The following is a 21418-nucleotide window of genomic DNA, read 5'->3' as shown; positions in this document are numbered from 1 at the left end:
CCGCGCAGGTACAGGGAGAACATGCAAACTCCACACAGGAAGGCCAAAGCCCAGGATTGAACCCTTGATTTCAGAAGTGTGAGGCAGAAGTGCTAACCACTCAGCCACCGTGCCACCTAATAATGATAATATTAGTAATAATAATAATAATACATGCATTTATAGCAAATAGTATAGATGACAAAGGACTTCATTAAAGGTGGATTATAGAAGTAAGGGTGTGCCACTAGCGTTGATGTATTGGTAGGAGTGAATGGGGCGTCTACAAGAGGATAACTGTCCCTCCTCCCTTGCCATTTAGAATTTCATCATTAGCTGCAGCGGCTCATCCGTTCTACCACGTGTGGACGTGATTCCATCTTTTAATAATCTTACAGCCTGAAAGCAGAAGATGCCAATCAATAGCTGGGGATATGGGAACGAAAACGGTAAGACGTCAGCATCTCCTCTCTGCTCTCATGTAGTGGCTGCTCCAGTTCATCTATCGCAGTGTGATGGAATCTGACTTGGCTTCGTTATGATTTTAGGGTGATCTATTGACCTCAATTCTGATTAGCTGCACTCTAAGATGAACTGTCTTATAATAGTATTTTCAATTCAACGCTCATGCTCTCTTATACTGTAATTATGCATTGTCATTTTTTGTTTGGTCTTATGAGAGAACAAGTCTGATATGTTTTATTCAAATGGACCAAAATGTGTAACTGCTGTAATTATTTTTCCCATACACATGTTATTTACTCACTAAAGTAGAAGATAGAGCATGAGGTAACATGTTACTAAAATTCTGTCATTGCACTTAACTACACTCGGTAAAAATACACCTTTGTTAAATCATGTAAACCCCCGTCTTTATATATTTTACCTACAATATATTAATTTAAACAAAAAAATAACTAAATACTAATGTAACGAATATTACAGGAATCCTGTTCATATTAATACTCAGGCAGAAAGATTAAATAATAGAACAGGTCGTTACCGTGCCATACTTTGCCCTTAACAGACAATTTAATGCTGTGGAATAATACTGCAACAATATTCAATTTTATTGCTTTATTTGTCTGAACTTCCTTTGTTTTTGAAAAGGTCCATCTGTATGGCACAAACATTTCCCTGTTGCTCTGGGGAACCGGCAGTCTCCCATTGATATCATGCCTCATCAAGCTTCATATGACCCCAGCCTACAGCCCATTCACCTCAACTATGATCACTGTTCCTCCATTCAGATCTCCAACAATGGGCATTCTGTTGTGGTTGACTTTGAAGACTCGGATGACCGCTCAGGTAAGAAAACAGCCTTGCTGCTCTATTTATTTTGTGAGTTTTTAATAGGTTCAAATCGCATAGTCCAAATATTTTGACACCCTAACAGCCTTCATTATACAAATGGCCAAGTCAATGATAATATAATACTGTTTGTACTTTCAATATGCCTTAGGTATTACTGATGTTTATTCATCCTCATATAACCTTAAATATGTTTGAGTCCAATTATTTTGATGAGTTGTAAATCATATCTTGTTCATGGTGATCAATAAGTACACTTTAAAATATGATAATCTACTTTATTTAAAAAAAAAAAAAAAAGCAAACTTTCTGTTCTATTTCATCCCTGCTGACCGCCAGAGGCAGTGCTGTAAGCACTGAAGGATCCCTTCTTGCATGCGCAGTGCGCGTAATAATACCAACGAAGTCACCTGTGACCACAGGCCCACCCCCGGCAAAGGTATAACTTCCGTTGTCAACCGAGTTCCAGTCCCTCCAGAACCTTCTCGCATGGGCACGAGGATTCTGAGTGACGGAATGCTCTGGCGGTCATTTGGGATTCATCAAACCCTAGTTACCTACGTAACTTTCGCTTTAGAAAATTTAACTTATGTTACTTTACTTGCATCAATTAGGTGCAATTTACTTAATTATATTTCAAGTTCTAAGGACTCAACCTCAATACTTGGATTATAGTGAATTGTTTATTTTGAGTTTGCGGTACTCAAATTAACTTGAATGAATTATAATTTATTTATTTTGAGTTTGCAGTACTCAAAATAATTTGAATTGGAGTACAGTAACTCATTTATTGTGACTTTCCAGTACTGAAGTGATACATAGGTCAGGTTTAGTGCTTCTTATTCATCATATGCATTCATTCATTTTTCATTATTCATTTTTTTTTTTACCTGAGATAATTCTAAAATATAAACAGCAAGTGGAAGTCAAAATTGAGTTTAGCATTTACAGTGTATACACTTCTGTTTATGAAATTACAAAACATGTGCAACTAACCATAAATAATGACTGCATGTGTATACAATTTGTACAGTTCAAGGTAATCGCAGCCACTGATTATCATCTATTTTGTGGAAAAGAGGAATAATACATGGAACTGTTTTTGGGATTATTCTGGTTCTGCTTATCTATTCTGTAGTGGTGTCAACAATAATCGATGCTGCGATGCATCCCGATGTGGGGCATGGACGATTCGATTCGATGCGGGCAACAAGCTGAATCGATTCAGCGTGTTTTAAAATATAGAAGTACGTTCAAAAATCTTCCCTGCGCAATTCTGGTGATGCAACGGATTTGGTTTCCCCATTTGTATTATTATTCTAATGTTGCATTTTTTTACACACCGCATAACTCTGGTCAAGTTTCCCACCAACCTCGTAGAAGCCAAAATGTTTCCAGATGTCTGCTTTCTATGTCTTAGGTGCATCAATAATCTTTCTCGCTCCCTCTTTCTCCGCTTCAGCCATTGTTATGTTATGTCCTATCTCTTAGAGGTTAGATCTTTTGCCCGAACCTGATTAACATTTTGGGCCCGACCCGGGCCCAAAATGTTAAGCATTCACGTTCGGGTCCGGTCGGGCAGCCGCACCGGACTAATAAATTATAACCAAAAAAAAAAAAAAAAAAGTGATAAAACCGAGAGCAGGCTCTCTGTATTGTGCATTTGCTTGTGCACGCACATGAACGCCGTGGCCCGCATGTTTTTTTTTTTTTATATTAAACTTTCCCAGCGTTATTTCGTTGTGTCAATGCTTTTATAATGATCATAAAAATATGTAGACTATTTAAACATGAAGAAAACTTGTGTTTTTTCTGCCAACTCGAAGAAATGAAAATAAATTGCTGCTGCTGCATTTTTTCCCCACGTCACTCCAACAACAACATAAAAAAAAAGTTTTTCAAGCTGGGCCTGCAAATCTAGTTAATTGATCGGGCTCGGGCCGGGTCGGGCTTCAATACCAGCGGGCCGTGTCGGGTCGGGCTGGATGTTTTAGGCCCGATCTAACCTCTTTTGCACATATATAGTGGGCTAGGCCAACATTTTACTTTTGTTCCATATTGCAATTTAGTTGATGTTTTGTTTGCAACTGAACTGATCCCTGGATTGATATTGCGATAAAGATGCTGCTGCACTACAATATTTTCTTTGTCGTTTTCTTTAATATTAACTTGAATACTTTTATTGATGGGTCGTTGTGACTAAAATACAGTGACTGTTATTACTGATTTTGCACAGGAGTTCAAATGTTGCACTGTGTGAAAGGCTGCTACTGTGTGTAAAAAAAAGAGAAAGCCCAGGTCTCATTCAAAGCACTAATTAAATGCTGTGATCTGTTTTTTTTTAACTATGTATATCTGAAAGTATTTTCATTTGACTTCAACCAGGAGTGACAAAAGAGCCAATAAAAAGTTGTTTAATGTCTGACTGCTTGTGTTGCCTCATGATTCACGAAAAATATGCTTTGCTTTAGAATTTTAATGCATCCCAGGCTTTAATGCATCGCGACGCATTGCCGAATCGAACCGAATCGAATCGTGACCCTCTGAATCGAATCAAATCGAATCGAATCGTGGCCCTCCGAATCGTAATGGAATCAAATCGTGAGGGCAGTGCCGATGCACACCTCTACTATTCTGTTAGTGCATAGCAACTTACCACCCCATCATTAGCATTGATGAAAGTCAATGAAATTGATGAAAGTATGTAATAGCCAGGTTCCACAGAGGAAAAAGTTTTTTTGTCAGTAGCAACATACATGAGAGGCACAAATCTCTTAAAGCAACTGGCTTTTTTTTCATAGGTAAATCTATTGTTAGCATGCTACTTCAATTTGTCAAATGTTGCTACAAGTGTTCTCCATAGTCCATACACAAAGTTTCTAATAATCTTATGAACTGTATTCATATAATTGCATACATATTTTCAATATCTCTGTGTTGTTTGTATATACAGAGTTTATATCAACTATGTACCATTTCAAATAAGACTGCAACTAAGCGCTTGGGAACCAATTAAAAAAAAAAAAAAACAACAACATGTTTTCGTACTTATTCTTTACTATAATACAATAGTTATACCCTATCGCTTCCTTGTTGGATGTACCTGGCCTTTGTGTTTTTTCCTGTCACACTAATTTGAGCGGCGTTAGTGTGCCTTGTTTGTCAAAATTACATCAGAGACAAATTAAATAAAAATCAGATTCGATTCTGTGGAGTTTCCCAGAGGAAAATTTTATTGCTCAAAGCTTGCTCTTCTATAGCTCGGGAGATAAATTTGAGATTCTCATCTTAGCCTCATTGCAGTTTCTATTTTGTCTAAAATGTTTCTCAGATGTTTCTCCTAAAATTCACTAGGAGAAATAGGTGAGACAATAAATTAGAGGGAATCATACTTGAGACTTAAGGGAGATACCTTGCTAATCTCAATTCAGTGTTTTTAATGGCTCCTTTTTCTCCTTTGAAAAAGAAAATGAGCATTATTGGAGCTACTATGGAGAAATATACGGGTCTCTCGCTCACTCTCCCTCTCATGCGCGCGCGTCTGCGCGCACGCACACACGAGACACTTAAATCATGTGACCCTCTCCTCCCACCTGACTGGATTCACCATTCTAAACACAGATCATCCACTTCATAACATCTTGATGGACCAAAGAAACAATGGTGGACACTACTCTCTCGCCACTGCATGACAGAGGGATACAGAAGATACACCCAAAGCCATCAGGCTTGATCATTCTAGAACAAATGGCTTCAGTGAAATCCAACACAGTCATTGTACTTGAAAATTGAGTACTGTTGAGAATTTTTGTCAAAGAATGTGGGCGGGCAAGTGGTGCGGACCCAAACGCAGGCAAATGGAGGCAAGGCAGACAGGCGGGCAAACATTTTTTAATTAACACCAACCAAAAACAAAGTGCAAACAATTTACAACATTTCAAATAGCTATAATAACATCAACAGCCATAATATTAACAACAAAGTTCAACACAGTTTTTAAGACAGCAAACAAAAATTAAGTCTCTAAGCCCAGCAGTATTAGGGCTTTGAACACTGCAACAAATGTCTAAATACATCTAGAATTTATGTTGTACCCCTCATGCGACATTTGTGGATCAAGGCTTTTTTCGACTGGTGTCCATCTTATCCAGCGTACTGCAGCGCATGGTGTAAGCTGCCAGTATAAAAGAAAGCACAAATTAGAAATTGAACTAGAAACTAATTTCTGGAGAAATTACTATGGGGCTTTGCTGTGTGGAGATACAGATCTTAGCCCTGCCCAGATTGGTTTGGGGACATTTCGAGGTTGGAAATGAATGGGAAATTTGGACGTCCATGACCGTCAATGGCTTCGACTTACATATGCGTCAATGAAGTCCAAGTACATTGACGTCAATAGAATCTACATACTTGGCTGTCAATGGCATGGACGTACATAGCCCTCATCGGCAATTGAGTACTTGTGTTTCAATGCAATGTGGATGACAATGGAAATGAATTGGAAATTTGAACGCCCATGGCCGTCAGTGGAATCCAGGTACATTGGCATCAATAGATTCGACATACATGGCCGTCAACGGCATCAATGCGATGTAAATTACATTACAAGTGAATTAGAAATTAGGACGTGGCATCCCATTAAAAATGAATGGAAAGTTTTTGGCAAATTTCCAAGGAACCATAATTTTCCCCCCCAAAATTCTGTATACAACTTTTATGCCACTCATCATACTAGAATTTTTGATGCCCCAATGATGACTTTTTTTTTTGGTGAGAAATCAGCGTTCACATGCGAACGGAAAATTTTTCGAGGCCGGTTGAAAAATTCATTTGCAAATCGAATATATATATCAAATGCATTTCATTTTATTTTTTACTTTTTCTCATTTCAAATAATGGGCAGCTAAAACAGTTCAGAAAATTGTCAAAACATTTTAAAGAATAAAGTCTAAAATTGCAATCAAGTTGTAATAGAGTTCTGCAGGTCGCAACAATTAAAAAGCTTTTTGCAAATTGATGCCTATAATGGAATCCCCCCCCCCCCCCCCATTTTCTGAGTCGCTTATCCTCAACGAGATAATTTTTATTTTAAAAGAACATCTTTAAATCAAGCAATCACCACCACCCCCAATGTAGAGATAATTGTACGAATGGAGTTGCAAAATTCTGTCACCAAAATATACAGTTTCAAGTGATGTTACGCTCCCTTTTCTAGACATTTCTTTAAAAAAAATCCTGTAAATCAATATTTGTGCCCTAAACTGCCAATATTGATAATAATCCCAGTGATCAGACACTAATAAACAAAATGGTTATTATAGTGTCCAATGCAAGTTAAAAATAACAATCACTTTAAAAATTAGATAAGCCGTGTAGTAAGATAATAACTCAATTACCACCTTGGTCATCTCTGGGTGAGTCAGGGTCTGGGTCATAAAAGCTCATCTTCTTCGGTGGGTATCGCGCTCTTTTCAGCATCTCTTTTTTATTATGTCCTGCTGGGCCATTCAATCTGTGAAATATAATACATTTTAATTTTAAAAACTGGTTCAATGTCTTATTTGGTTTTACACTGTCATCACAACTCATAATTTGGTACAGCAACTTCTTAATATCTTTAGATACACAGATTGTGTTCATTTAACCATATTAGACCACCGAAGGACTGAAACAATATCTTTTAAAATCCCCCATACCAATCATCATAAAACAAAGAGACATTAAAGTAAAAATCCATGATGATCCATGATGTTAAGATTTCTGTAAGAATTGCACTTTTCTTGGACAAGTTGTTGGGCTCTTTCCTGTACACTGCTCCTAAAAAAAAAAACCTTTTTATTGCTAATATATCGTGAAAAGATGCACCTTCTCAATTCCCTATGTCTCAAGTTTTTAATGTTAATAGGGTGACCATAATTTGATTTCCCCAAAAATAGGCAGAGCAGCATGTCCTCGGGGTACTTAAATGATACGCAGAATTTACTCAAAGATGCCTTATAACTACAGTTTTAAAGTATGCCTTCTCTGTATGGATAGAATATTCCGTTATACAACAAAATAATCTCCATATCCAGAGACACAAATTCAGATAGGCTTCCCAGATGTTTTTTAACATGCAACATTTATTTTGCCAAAAATAATCTCCCTTGGCTGTTTCCAAAGAAGTCATCCTTCTACCGTCCAATTCAGCCGATCGGTGTACTTCCGCCAGCTGTCTGGCTTCATGGCACAATTGTAACGCGTGTGTCAAACATAGAGCTCAGAGAAAACAAACCAGCGAGCGCAGGGGTCGGGAGATTGAGGGAGAGCGGGAGGGGGGCATTGAGCAGATAACTGACCATGGAAAACCGGAGATATGATCCTTTTAATTTCAAACGAGTAATTATGAAGGAACTCTTCACTATTAAAACTAGGAACTGTTTTCTCCACCAGAGGGCACTCATGCTCTTTGGACGAATAATGCCTCATTTATAGATTTTTTTTTTCTCATTGGAATTCAATGATTTTTTCCCCCCTTTGGCTTAATGTGGTTATGCAATGGAATTTTTTTTTACAGTATCATTAAAACAACAGTTCATACAGATAATGTTGCGCTCAGGAAAAAAATACAATTGTTAAAAAAAAAAAAAAAAAAAAAATATATATATATATATATATATATATATATATATTTTTTTTTTTTTTTAATAATGCTACGCTTACATGAGTGACATTTTTGCCTACTCTACCCACCTTTGGTCACCCCAATGTAAACTCGTTGCATGAAGCTAGAGAAAATGGGTCTCACTGCAATGAGAAGATGTTCCAATTGTACACAATTTATGTAACTCCAAGACTGTCTAGGGCCACTGTTTGTAGAAATAATTCCAAAGTTAATATTTTTACATGAATATGTTTACTTCAGTAAATTCATGGCCCCCCAAGCTAGCTAGCTAGCTTCACTATTTGCCACTTATTGCCGACCAGTCCCCCCCCCCCAAAAAAAAAAAAAATATCAGAACTAGCATAAACACAAGCCATATAAATTATACCCAAACTCCGTTCGACAAAGATGTTACTTACCCTCTTTTTTGTCCTGAAACGGTTTCTTCCTCCATTCCTCCTGACACCAACTTCATGAGTACGACTTGACGTCGTTAGGTCAGCCTCCCCCTTATAAGTTAACCAATGACGAAGCAGCATTTGTGACTGATGGCGCTTTCTTCCAATGTAGACGTTAGGTCTGCATTATCTTCAGGGTTGAAAGTTCACAGTGTTTCGCGCCACATACAGCTTGACAGTGCATGAAGAAAACAGCGCTGCAGCGCCGGTCAACGCTGAGTGGTTTCAGCTGCATTTTAAGTAAGAATGAATTTACAAAAATGTTGTTTATATACGCATGACTACATAAGGCTAATAAAAATAAAAATTTTTAAAAATCTTTAAAAAAGATATTCATAAGTTGAGTTTATTTGGCTTCATTAATATACAATACATTTTCAGTTCTTGGAGTTTTTAAAGCCTTGTTTTCATTTTAATTTAAGCTAACTGAAATGTTTACATCATCATTAATTCAATATCATATTATTTCGTTTTTATGAAATTTAATTACCTTATAATACCATCATAATAACAATTTTAGAAGGGTAACATTATTACACATCAGTAAGAGTTTTCCTTTGTGCATTTTGTACCTACCGGTTTGTAAATGTACCACCGTGATCGTTTTCATTACGATTATTGATTTTTTTCTAACTATATGTTAATCAATTTCTCTTTATATATAATAACTATCTCTTCATATATAATATACTTTATAATTATTCAATTACTATAACCCTTTTCATTCTGAATAAGTTGCATACCATATTTTGTGCACTTCTATATGTAAAATCATATTTATGAACTATCTATGCCTTTTTATCCCGTCATCCCCAACTTCATTGACCCTGCAGCTCCATTTCTGACACCAGTAAAGCATGAATATTGCTCCTTTATAGAGGATACAGATAAGTTTGATTGTGCGGTTCATTTTCAGAAGATTGGACTATTGCAGCAGTATATTTACAGGTCTTGATTTAAAAAAAATTTTTTTTTTTAAATCAGTCAGTCAGTCAGGACGCTGCAGCTAGTACAGAATGCTGCTGCCAGAGTCCTTACAAATACAGTACAAGGAAACTGGACCACATTACACCAGTTTTGGAAATCATTACACTGGCTTCCAGTGAGTCAAAGGATAGACTAGAAATTGATACTGCTCGTCTATAAAACGCTTTCATGGCCTTGGACCAAAAGAATCATAGAGACCTCTAAGGTAGTCTGGAACCGATCTGTTGTATGTTCCAAGAACAAGAACCAAGCAGGGTGAGGTAGCATTTAGTATTATGCTCCTCACCTCTGAAACAAGTTACCTGAAGGTCTGAAGTGTGCTCAAACTGTTAGCTCCTTTTAAATCAGGACTAAAATCGCTTTTGTTTATCACAGCATATCCATAACGGTCTATATATTTTAACTTTCAAGCAATTTGCTTTTTATTCATTTTAAGTATAATTTTATTACCTGTTTCAATTCTTTTTTTTTTCTTTTTTAATTTCATTTAGATTCTCAACAATAATATACTGTACATTGTACTTACAACAGTGAATGACGATAGTCCATTTCTCGATACATTACTTTTTTAACGGAAACAACAACAAAAAAGAAATTAAATAAATAATAAATTAATTAAAAAGTACATAAATAAACAACATACAGCAACTTAAAAGATTTGGGAGCACATCTGATATTGTTTTCTTACCCCCGAAAAAGTAAGGAGCTACTTTCTCTGTTGAGCATCAATTGAAATCTATTCTAATTGGTTTCACGTTTGTCCAGTTGGACCATATCAAATAAAATGTATCAATCTCTAATTTAAGTTAAAATGACAGCTTCTCCATGATGTAAATTTCATGTACAATATCTATCCATTCCTCAACAGTTGATTTTTTTTAAAGCCATTACCTAGAAATAGATTTCTTGGAGGCTGCTAATAGAATATTCAACAGTTTTTTTATCATTGACTTTTCATTGTCTTTGTTATAACTTTCTTTTCAACTAATGTTTTTAATTTTTTAAAATCATTTTATCTCGGATCGTGGTTATTCATGTGATGTAAAGCACTTTGAATTGCTTTGTGTTGAATTATGCTATACAAATAAATTTGCATTGCCTGAGAATTCAACGAGTGCTTGTGGAGAGCTCTTCATTTGCTCTGTCTGAGTTCAGTATGAGATGCATGAACGGAAGTTGTGATAAGAGTAGACTGAGTTCATCGAGAGATCTCTCTGATTTCTCTGCCTGAGATCACAAATAGACACAAAAGTTGAGAAACTCTGAGAATTATATGAGAGCTTGTTGAGATCTCTTCTGAAACTTAAAAGGAGACTAAATTGAGATTTAGTGCATTTTATTGCTCCAGAGAAAAAACTGAGACACAGGAGAAATAAACCTTAGTCTCAGTTTGGCGTCACACAGATCTCACAGTTGTCTAGGAGAAATAAATGAGATATTTTGGAGATCTCTTTTCAGATTTTCTTTTCCTCTGGGTGATGCCAAGCATTCCAGGACAGTCACACATTAAATGTATACTTTCCCTTTGACATGCAGTGGTAAACTCATTTTACTAAAGGTTATGTAGAACAGTAGACGGAAACAGTATCTGACCAGCACAGCGATAGTTGAGCTCTTATGCATTTTTTTTGCTACCGTTTCCAATGTCGTTAAGAAGCAATGAATAAAATCTGCCCGTCTATCTGTACTCGAAGTCTTAGTGATGAGTCTGATAAGCTGACCCTCTCTTTCCGCAGTGGTTCAGGGAGGCCCTTTGCACAACCCATACCGACTGAAACAGTTTCACTTCCACTGGGGTGCAAAGAGCTGTAATGGCTCTGAGCACACTGTTGGAGGCCACAGCTTTGCTTCAGAGGTCAGTGTTTGAAAGTAAAAAGTACAGTGTCACATGATGCAATGCTGTCAAGTATTTTTGCTTGAAAGTTGAATGAGCGCTTCCTCCAGAGGTCACAGACACTTACACATGCACAAGTGGCATTGCAACCTTAAAATGTACACGATAATGTAATTAGATAACTGCCTGTTATGTGACAAATGTACTGTAATTTGCATTGTTCAACATTATAGAAATCTCCCCTTTTGTCTATATATACTCCTTCCAGCTCCATTTGGTTCATTGGAATGCAGTCAAGTACAGAACATTTGGGGAGGCAGCAGAAGCTCCTGATGGACTTGCTGTGCTTAGTGTCTTTTTAGAAGTAAGACACTTGTCTCATTTTTTTTTTATTACCAAGGTACACATTTTTCATTTAGACAGCAATGAAATATGCTTAAAGCTGCGTTTGCTTGTGTAATGCACTTATTCTTTCTTTATAATGATTGTATGTGGCTTCAGATGGTTGAATGTTAATTACAACATATCAAGAAAAAAAGTATTGATAAGTTTAGAATTGTTTTGTTCAATCACAGTTTTTGGCTTCATACTGCAATGGGTTTGGATTTTACAATTCAAGATGATTTTCAATTCGAATTCATATGAGTTCACAAAAATAATACTATTTTAGAAATTATACCCATTTTAGTACCTGTATTCCTTAAACTCAAATATTAACACAACAAAAACATTTTTTAATACTGGGACAGATATCTTATTTGTGCTTCTGTGTTGCAAAAGACTGGTGGTGAACACAGATGGCTCCATAAGATAACAGATGTGCTGTACATGGTAAAGTTTAAGGTGAGTTCATATCTTGCTTGTTATGCTTCAAATATGGTAAACAAATAAATTATTCTACTTGCTTGCTGTGTCGGTCAAAGGGTAGCATCATGGATTTCAAAAGTTTCAACCCGAAATGCCTTCTACCAAGCAGCCTACATTATTGGACTTACCTTGGATCATTGACCACACCACCACTGCATGAAAGTGTAATCTGGATCATCCTAAAGGAGCCAATCACTGTATCAGAAAGGCAGGTCAGTGATACTTTTTTATGTTTTATATGTTGCTGGAATGTATGCACTGACTAGAAGCTGAATGTAATACCATATTGGGTCAGTGGTTGGTATTCGTAGTTTTGTAGAAATGTCAGTTTTTGATTTCCAAATCCCAAATACTACCTTTTTACTTAAATAAAGTTCACACAGAAGCTTTCACACAAACATGCTAATATTCGTCTGTATGTCATCGTAGTTGTGAAAGATGGTCCATTGTGATTCCCAAACAACACCTTAAACACCTGTCAGCTAAGATTTAAGGGTTTGCGAGGGGCTCTCTCTGTTAGTTTTTGAGAGATTTACGGTTTGCTGTGACAATATATCTAAACAGGAAAACATACTTCACTGGGTTACTATGTCGAAGGTTAACATGGGCCCCTTTAGCACTGAAAATGATCACAATGTATAGGTGTGGTCATCCCAACCTGCTGATACCTTAAGCTGACTATAAGACTGACATTATGAACTGTCCTCTTACTAACCTTTTCAGTGTTCTTGTGTTTGTCACTCACTGGGAAAAGAGGTGGAGTGTTAAAGATAGTTTCAAACACATGCCTGTGCAGGTTAGTTCAACATAAGATGTGTGCTCTGAAACAGATTCCAAGTCTAAGGCCATTGCGCCTTTCCAAATTAGTATGGTGATGTATATACATATATATACAGTGGGGAGAACAAGTATTTGATACACTGCCAATGGGTTTTCCCTTTGACTGTGTATCAAATACTTGTTCTCCCCACTGTATATGTCTTTATATATATATATATATATATATATATATATATATATATATATATATATATATATATATATATATATATATATATATATATATATATATATATATATATATATATATATATATATACACATATATATATACACAGTGGGGCTAATATGTATTTGGTCAACCACCAATTGTGCAAGTTCTCCCACTTGAAAATATTAGAGGGGCCTGTAATTGACAACATGGCTTAACCTCAAAAATTAGAGACAGAATGTGGAAAAAAACCCAGAAAATAACATTGTTTGATTTTTAAAGAATTTATTTGCAAATCATGGTGGAAAATAAGTATTTGGTCAATACCGAAAGTTCATCTCAATACCCATTCCTCAATGCAGATCTCCTTTGGAGCAGTGATATTTTGGGGCTGTCGTTGGGAAACACGGACTTTAAACTCCCTCCACAGATTTTCTATGGGGTTGAGATCTGGAGACTGGCTAGGCCACTCCAGGACCTTGAAATGCTTCTTACGAAGCCACTCCTTTGTTGCCCTGGCTGTGTGTTTGGGATCATTGTCATGCTGAAAGACCCAGCCACATCTCATCTTCAATGCCCTTGCTGATGGAAAGACATTTTCACTCAAAATCTCTCCATACATGGCCCCATTCATTCTTTCCTTTACACAGATCAGGCGTCCTGGTCTCTTTGCAGAAAAACAGCCCCAAAGCCTGATGTTTCCACCCCCATGCTTCACAGTGGGTATGGTGTTCTTCGGATGCAATTCAGTATTCTTTCTCCTCCCAACACGAGAACTTCTGTTTCTACCAAAAAGTTCTATTTTGGTTTCATCTGACCATAACACATTCTCCCAGTCCTCTTCTGGATCATCCAAATGCTCTCTAGCGAACCGCAGACGGGCCTGGACGTGTACTTTCTTCAGCAGGGGGATACATCTGGCAGTGCAGGATTTGAGTCCCAGGCGACGCATTGTGTTACTGTTAATTGCCTTTGTTACTGTGGTCCCATTTCTCTGTAGGTCATTCACTAGGCCCCCCCGTGTGGTTTTGGGATTTTTGCTCACCGTTCTTGTTATCATTTTGACGCCACGGAGTGAGATCTTGCATGGAGCCGCAGATCGAGGGAGATTATCAGTGGTCTTGTATGTCTTCCATTTTCTAATAATTGCTCCCACAATTGATTTCTTTACACCAAGCATTTTACCTATTGCAGATTCAGTCTTCCCAGCCTGGTGCAGGTCTACAATTTTGTCTCTGGTGTCCTTCGACAGCTCTTTGGTCTTGGCCATAGTGGAGTTTGGAGTGTGACTGCGTGAGGTCGTGGACAGGTGTCTTTTATACCGATAATAAGTTAAAACAGGCGCCATTAATACAGGTAACGAGTGGAGCCTCGTTAGACCTCGTTAGAAGAAGTTAGACCTCTTTAACAGCCAGACATCTTGCTTGTTTGTAGGTGACCAAATACTTATTTTCCACTGTAATTTGGAAATAAATTCTTTAGAAATCAAACAATGTGATTTTCTGTTTTTTTTCCCACATTCTGTCTCTCATGGTTGAGGTTAACCCATGTTGACAATTACAGGCCTCTCTAATCTTTTAAAGTAGGAGAACTTGCACAATTGGTGGTTGACTAAATACTATTTGCCCCACTGTATATATATATATATATATATATATATATATATATATATATATATATATATATATATATATATATATATATATATATGTATATATATATATATATATTATATGTAAATATAAATATAAAAAAATATACTAGTGTATATTAGCGGTGCAACGGTTTGCGGTTCAAAGCCGAACCGTTCGGTTCGCCCTGCACGGTTCAATACGCCTTTATGAACCGCGCCTTTTCGGTTTTGCAATTAATGTATTCCGAACGCTTATGGAATGAATTGATCGAGCTCTGTGTGCCTGTGTGTGACGTGAAGCACCGCTGTGGAGAAATTCCCGCCCCGCAAGTAATTGTTGGATCGCTGTCAAGCACCTGTGTAATAGAAGCCGAGTAACGCCCTCTCTCGCTTACGAACGAAGTGAAAGTGAAACAAGAAAGAAAACAAATAGCTATGGCGAGCGGAGGAGTGGAGAGACAGAATTTTGAGGAAGCACCGGCTTCTTTCAAATCTGCGGTGTGGCAACATTTTGGTTTCCCCGTGGATTACAATGCAGAGGGAGAGAAAATATTGAAAAAAAAAATTGCAAGCGTTGCGCAGCGCTTGTTCCCCATGCTAATGGCAACACTTTTATAACATGACTCCGGCACCTCAGCCAGCATCACCCACAGATATCACTTTCTCAGGGTAGGACAACCCCGAAGATGACACCAGTGAAAACACACGGCGGGCTTTTATTTATTTGCAATGCTTGACCCGTGTTACATTGTTCCCTCGCGGACATATTTCTCCAACAACGTAATCCCCGACATTTATGAAATGGCACGCAAAGCCATCGAAGATGATTTCGCTAAAGCACATAGTTTCGCCCTGACCACTGATAGTTGGAAGTTGGAAATCCCATGCTACAGAGTGCTACTACCTAACTGTGACAGTCCACTACAATTCATACCTGTCAAATTGTACGGTCTCGACGTAATTTGTACAAGTGAGCACTCATTTTTGAATGTGTACGCCGTACATTACGTTCAAAATCTGCACGTTTTTCGTGCATTACGTTTTTTTAAAAAATCCGTTCGGATTCGGTCACCGTTTCTGCAACGAGACAATGCGTTGCTTGAATGACGCGAGAGTTAGGTTTTTTAAAAAAAATCCATTGGGATTTGGTCACCGTTTCTGCAACGAGACAATGCGTTGCTTGAATGACGAGAGAAAAGTCAGACACTCGGAGAGGGAAGAGTGTTTGTTGAGACGCTGTAGCAAACGCGATGCAAGGCTAGGTGGCTCCAATATTACCTGACTTAGCCGACAACATACAATCTACACCTAGATGTCTCTTGCATATGGAACTACATGCGAAATGACAGACTCGGTAGCGTTAGTAAACAGCCGCCATTTTAGAGCAGTAAATTTCTCAGAAAGGCTCTGTTGTAGTAAACCTTAAGAGCGAACCTAAGCAACTTTTTATCTAAAATACTCCTAAATCGGCAAAATCTTGACTTGAGTCTATCTTTAAAGGATGAAACAGTTTTAAAATTTTCACATGTCGAAAGTAGACAGAAGGGAACTAATGCAAAAACGGGAGCAATTTGATCAACTTTAACGGTTGATTCACAACATTAAATGACCTCCAAACATAGCAAAGGTTACTATGTTTTTGTTTTGTTTTGTTTTGTTTTTTTAATGAAAAACAAAAAAACAAAACATGAAAGGTATCTAAGTGTGTATTTCATTTTTTTAAAAGCAAAATAAAGGCAGTTTAAAAAAAAAAAAAAAAAAAAGGAAAACGCAAACCGAAACCGAACCGAAGCCGTGATCCCAAAACCGAGGAGGTTCAAACCGAACCGTGGGCTAACTGAACCGTTGCACCTCTAGTGCATATACAGTGCCTTGCAAAAGTATTCGGCCCCCTTGAACCTTGCAACCTTTCGCCACATTTCAGGCTTCAAACATAAAGATATAAAATTTTAATTTTTTGTCAAGAATCAACAACAAGTGGGACACAATCGTGAAGTGGAACAAAATTTATTGGATAATTTAAACTTTTTTAACAAATAAAAAACTGAAAAGTGGGGCGTGCAATATTATTCGGCCCCCTTGCGTTAATACTTTGTAGCGCCACCTTTTGCTCCAATTACAGCTGCAAGTCGCTTGGGGTATGTTTCTATCAGTTTTGCACATCGAGAGACTGACATTCTTGCCCATTCTTCCTTGCAAAACAGCTCGAGTTCAGTGAGGCTGGATGGAGAGTGTTTGTGAACAGCAGTCTTCAGCTCTTTCCACAGATTCTCGATTGGATTCAGGTCTGGACTTTGACTTGGCCATTCTAACACCTGGATACGTTTATTTTTGAACCATTCCATTGTAGATTTGGCTTTATGTTTTGGATCATTGTCCTGTTGGAAGATAAATCTCCATCCCAGTCTCAGGTCTTGTGCAGATACCAACAGGTTTTCTTCCAGAATGTTCCTGTATTTGGCTGCATCCATCTTCCCGTCAATTTTAACCATCTTCCCTGTCCCTGCTGAAGAAAAGCAGGCCCAAACCATGATGCTGCCACCACCATGTTTGACAGTGGGGATGGTGTGGTCAGGGTGATGAGCTGTGTTGCTTTTACGCCAAACATATCGTTTTGCATTGTGGCCAAAAAGTTCAATTTTGGTTTCATCTGACCAGAGCACCTTCTTCCACATGTTTGGTGTGTCTCCCAGGTGGCTTGTGGCAAACTTTAAACGATACTTTTTATGGATATCTTTGAGAAATGGCTTTCTTCTTGCCACTCTTCCATAAAGGCCAGATTTGTGCAGTGTACGACTGATTGTTGTCCTATGGACAGACTCTCCCACCTCAGCTGTAGATCTCTGCAGTTCATCCAGAGTGATCATGGGCCTCTTGGCTGCATCTCTGATCAGTTTTCTCCTTGTTTGAAAAGAAAGTTTGGAAGGACGGCCGGGTCTTGGTAGATTTGCAGTGGTCTGATGCTCCTTCCATTTCAATATGATGGCTTGCACAGTGCTCCTTGAGATGTTTAAAGCTTGGGAAATCTTTTTGTATCCAAATCCGGCTTTAAACTTCTCCACAACAGTATCTCGGACCTGCCTGGTGTGTTCCTTGGTTTTCATAATGCTCTCTGCACTTTAAACAGAACCCTGAGGCTATCACAGTGCAGGTGCATTTATACGGAGACTTGATTACACACAGGTGGATTCTATTTATCATCATCGGTCATTTAGGACAACATTGGATCATTCAGAGATCCTCACTGAACTTCTGGAGTGAGTTTGCTGCACTGAAAGTAAAGGGGCCGAATAATATTGCACACCCCACTTTTCAGTTTTTTATTTGTTAAAAAAGTTTAAATTATCCAATAAATGTTGTTCCACTTCACGATTGTGTCCCACTTGTTGTTGATTCTTGACAAAAAAATTAAATTTCATATCTTTATGTTTGAAGCCTGAAATGTGGCGAAAGGTCGCAAGGTTCAAGGGGGCCGAATACTTTTGCAAGGCACTGTATATATATATTGTGTAATCAAATGTATTTTATAAGAGACTTCAAACTAAATCTGCATTTAAACAATCACCATATATGTTGTTTGCATAGTAAATACATGAATGATTATGTAAATATTTATTTCACACTGCTAATAAATGTATTCAGGGCTGAGCCAAAAACAGGTATAACAAGAATTGACTTATTGTTGACAATGTCTTTTAAAGGAGCCAGTAAACAAATCTAATTGACCTTTTGTTTGTACCCTGTAGCTAGATAGATATAATTATTTTGCGGTATTTGTCATGCGACTGAAATGGTGGTGTCACATTTGTAGTGAAAAATGTTTTACAACCCATTTGAAATGTATTCCAGCTGCAAAAATTCCGAATGCTTCTGTTTACTGAAGAGGATGAGGACCAGGGGACACACATGGAGAACAACTACAGGACTCCTCAACCCTTGAAAGACAGGGAAGTGCATTCGTCAAATTAATGGAACTTCAAAACCTTGTTACGTAGCAAACATTTGTAGATCACAGCGCAACACTAGCAGTATACATTATGTATTTGTTTTCCTTTATCTTAATTAAGGGTACGTTGACTTGGGAATAAAAATATGTTTGACATGTACCGCCAGTCAGCAAAAGAAAGAAGTAGTTTTGTAGTAGATATATTACACAATGGAATTACTGAATTATTTGTCTTGATGGAGAATTAAACATTTTGATTCCAGTCCATTGATGTTTTAGATATTTGTAACAAAAGGAAGCCTCAGAGATCTACCATTGTTTTCCCTATGCTGCAGTATATACAGTATATTTGTAAGCGTGGTTGCATTTCATTGGCATTTGGTTCCACTCATTGTGTGCTGGTACCATTCCATACTGCTGTCTAGCCTCCTTACTGGTGTCATATGATCCTTTGTTGATCCAGCCTATTTCTGGTGAACATCAAGTCCCTGTGGCTATAGATCATTTCCATTGTAACAAACCCGACTGCAGCTGGAATTGGATTAGTTCTGTGTTTATCTTGAGTGCTCTGTTTGGCCATGATGGACTGATCTCAGGGCTGATTACTGTTTAGCAGTGTGTTGGTTTTTTTCTTTTTTGTTTTTTAATGGCATGCCATCTTTATTTGAGTGGAACCAGTGTTTGCAATTTCTTGTGTGGAAGGGATTGGAGTTGTTTTGTGCCATCCCAAATTACTTGTTGGGATTTTTTCAAAAGAAAAATTCATGTAGCTACTGAAAGCTCACTTCCCCAGCTGATGTAAATCAAGAATATATGTTTTGCATTGCAATGGTCCTGGCATCTAACATTTGTTGAGCTGAGGCAGAAATACAGTCTTCACACACTGTACAATATATTATTACAAATATTTATCATGCTTGTACAAGAAAATTGAACATGGAAATAGGTCTCACTAAAACTTAAACCTTCGTGTGGATTGAAATACATTGTAAAATGGAATGATTGGAATAAAACGATACAAAATCATTACTACTGATTTTATTTGCATGGGGGACAATTTCCTTTAAGAAAAATGTAATAACGAATGAGTAAAATGAGTGACAAAATCTGTTGTGAAAATTACACAATTGTATCTTGTTCCACATATCTACATTCTGTGTGGTAGGACAGATTTCAGGCAAATGTTTAAACTCAAAGTTGCATTTTAGAGAAAACTTCCAACGTAGCAGGCAAGGCAATTTGTTACTAGTTTGTAGTAGAGCACACAGACAACATACAAAGTTAATTATTAACACGCTGTGTTCTTTGAAGAATTTCAAAAGTGTATTGGAAATAAAGTAATGAATAATTGTTAGAAAAAGATAAAAGTGTGCTTCTTCTGGCTATGCCTTTAATTGTTTTTTGTATTACTTATGTATTGTAAGCAGGGCTGTCAACAGACCTGCTGGGGCCCAGGGACAAGAGACCATTATAGCCCCACCCCTACCACCGGCTTGTCACGACAACTTACACAGTACTTTTACAGTACCGCTGCTGCGCTGAGTGGGACCCCGGATGCGCCCCCTCCTCAGCTCTGACTGTGGGCTGCCTGACAGCTCCCTGTCTCTCCCTGACAGGCCCCTCTGCTGTTCCACTTCTGCTCGTCTGTGCTGTTTCGGTGATGGATTCGTATTGCTATAATATACAGTGTGTTGTAAACCCAAGATAAATCCAGCCGCCGGATCAGAGTCTGTTCAGCCTTGGGCACCTGCTCCCCACAGACTAACATATACGTATCCCTGATCTCCCATCACCTTCTCTCTCCTCGACTCTACGCAAGCAGCATGTCTTGTCATACCGCAGCTCAATAGGCTACAAGTGGCCGGTGACAGACTCGTATCGTGCTTTGGTCACGGTGATCGCGAATGTAAATGGTCAGTGTTAGCGGCTGTTGTTCACTTACCGACATCACCGTCCACAGTCAAGTCTAGCCCTAATTCTCTGGCTTCTTGTCCCCCATTTAACTCATTCACTCACCGCCATTTTCACCAGTCAACCCCCTTCACTCCCGGCCGTTTTACTGGATTTTGACTGATTTTGCAAGGCCCACAGAAAATTCTGTTCTATTGCTATATAAAGATGGAACCCACCAAAAGAAAGATTAGACTCTCTTCTTTCAGCAGGAAAAAAAACGTTAGTCCATATCTTTTCCATTCTTTAGAAATCAGCATTAGAAAATAGCTTAGTTTGAGCAATTTTCCAATTTCTGATGAAAAAACAGAAATTTAGCTTTTTGTAAACGCATACATTTCAAACATAACTTTGACTTTAACACAACAATTTTTTGCTTTAGTTACATCCCAAACATCTGAATAATGTTTCATTTTACAAAATAACATAAACAACAAGACAAATAGAGCTTTTGATAGCAAAGTAATAATTTATTTACACATAACTAACTGAGAGATGACGCTGTTGTGGCCACGGCGGACGGGGTAAACTTTTCCCTCATCGCCGCCTGTCTCATAAATATGGATTTTTTTTTGTCTTTCCAGCACCGACTCAATGGCATCGTCCGCTGCACTGGTGGTCCCGGTCGTTCTGCTCGGTCGTCTAGCGCCTGGCATCCCGGGCATCCTCCCGGGTGTTCTGCTTGGTCGTCCGCCGCCCGGCATCCTGGACGTCTATTCGGTCGTCTTCTGCCGGCGCCCCGGCTGTGCGGCCAGCCGTTCGTTCTATTGATTCCGGTTGGGGGTCTTACCAAATGCGCAACTGCCCTCCAGTGGCCAG

At 38.1% G+C, this 21418-nt stretch overlaps 1 protein-coding gene and 1 long non-coding RNA gene across 2 annotated transcripts; one reads left to right on the top strand and one right to left on the bottom strand.

Annotated features, from left to right (window-relative positions):
* The first annotated feature begins 323 nt into the window (after nucleotides 1–323).
* ca7 (carbonic anhydrase VII) lies at nucleotides 324–19883 on the top strand. Its single transcript, XM_057854114.1, has 7 exons — nucleotides 324–428; nucleotides 1090–1287; nucleotides 11115–11233; nucleotides 11481–11576; nucleotides 11993–12055; nucleotides 12136–12291; nucleotides 18553–19883. The coding sequence occupies exons 1-7, from the start codon at nucleotides 392–394 to the stop codon at nucleotides 18670–18672; spliced, it is 789 nt and encodes a 262-aa protein (XP_057710097.1). The 5' UTR covers nucleotides 324–391; the 3' UTR covers nucleotides 18673–19883.
* LOC130927968 (uncharacterized) lies at nucleotides 4515–10336 on the bottom strand. The gene is made up of 3 exons (XR_009066561.1): nucleotides 8353–10336; nucleotides 6690–6802; nucleotides 4515–5464 (listed from the first exon to the last, which is right to left on the bottom strand). It is a non-coding gene; the product is annotated as an uncharacterized LOC130927968 (long non-coding RNA).
* Nucleotides 19884–21418: the final 1535 nt, after the last annotated feature.

This window comes from Corythoichthys intestinalis, chromosome 1 (genome assembly GCF_030265065.1).
Source record: "Corythoichthys intestinalis isolate RoL2023-P3 chromosome 1, ASM3026506v1, whole genome shotgun sequence".
Lineage (NCBI taxonomy): Eukaryota > Metazoa > Chordata > Actinopteri > Syngnathiformes > Syngnathidae > Corythoichthys > Corythoichthys intestinalis.
Note: the sequence above shows the minus strand (reverse complement) of the source record. Positions and strands in the feature narration are given on the sequence as shown.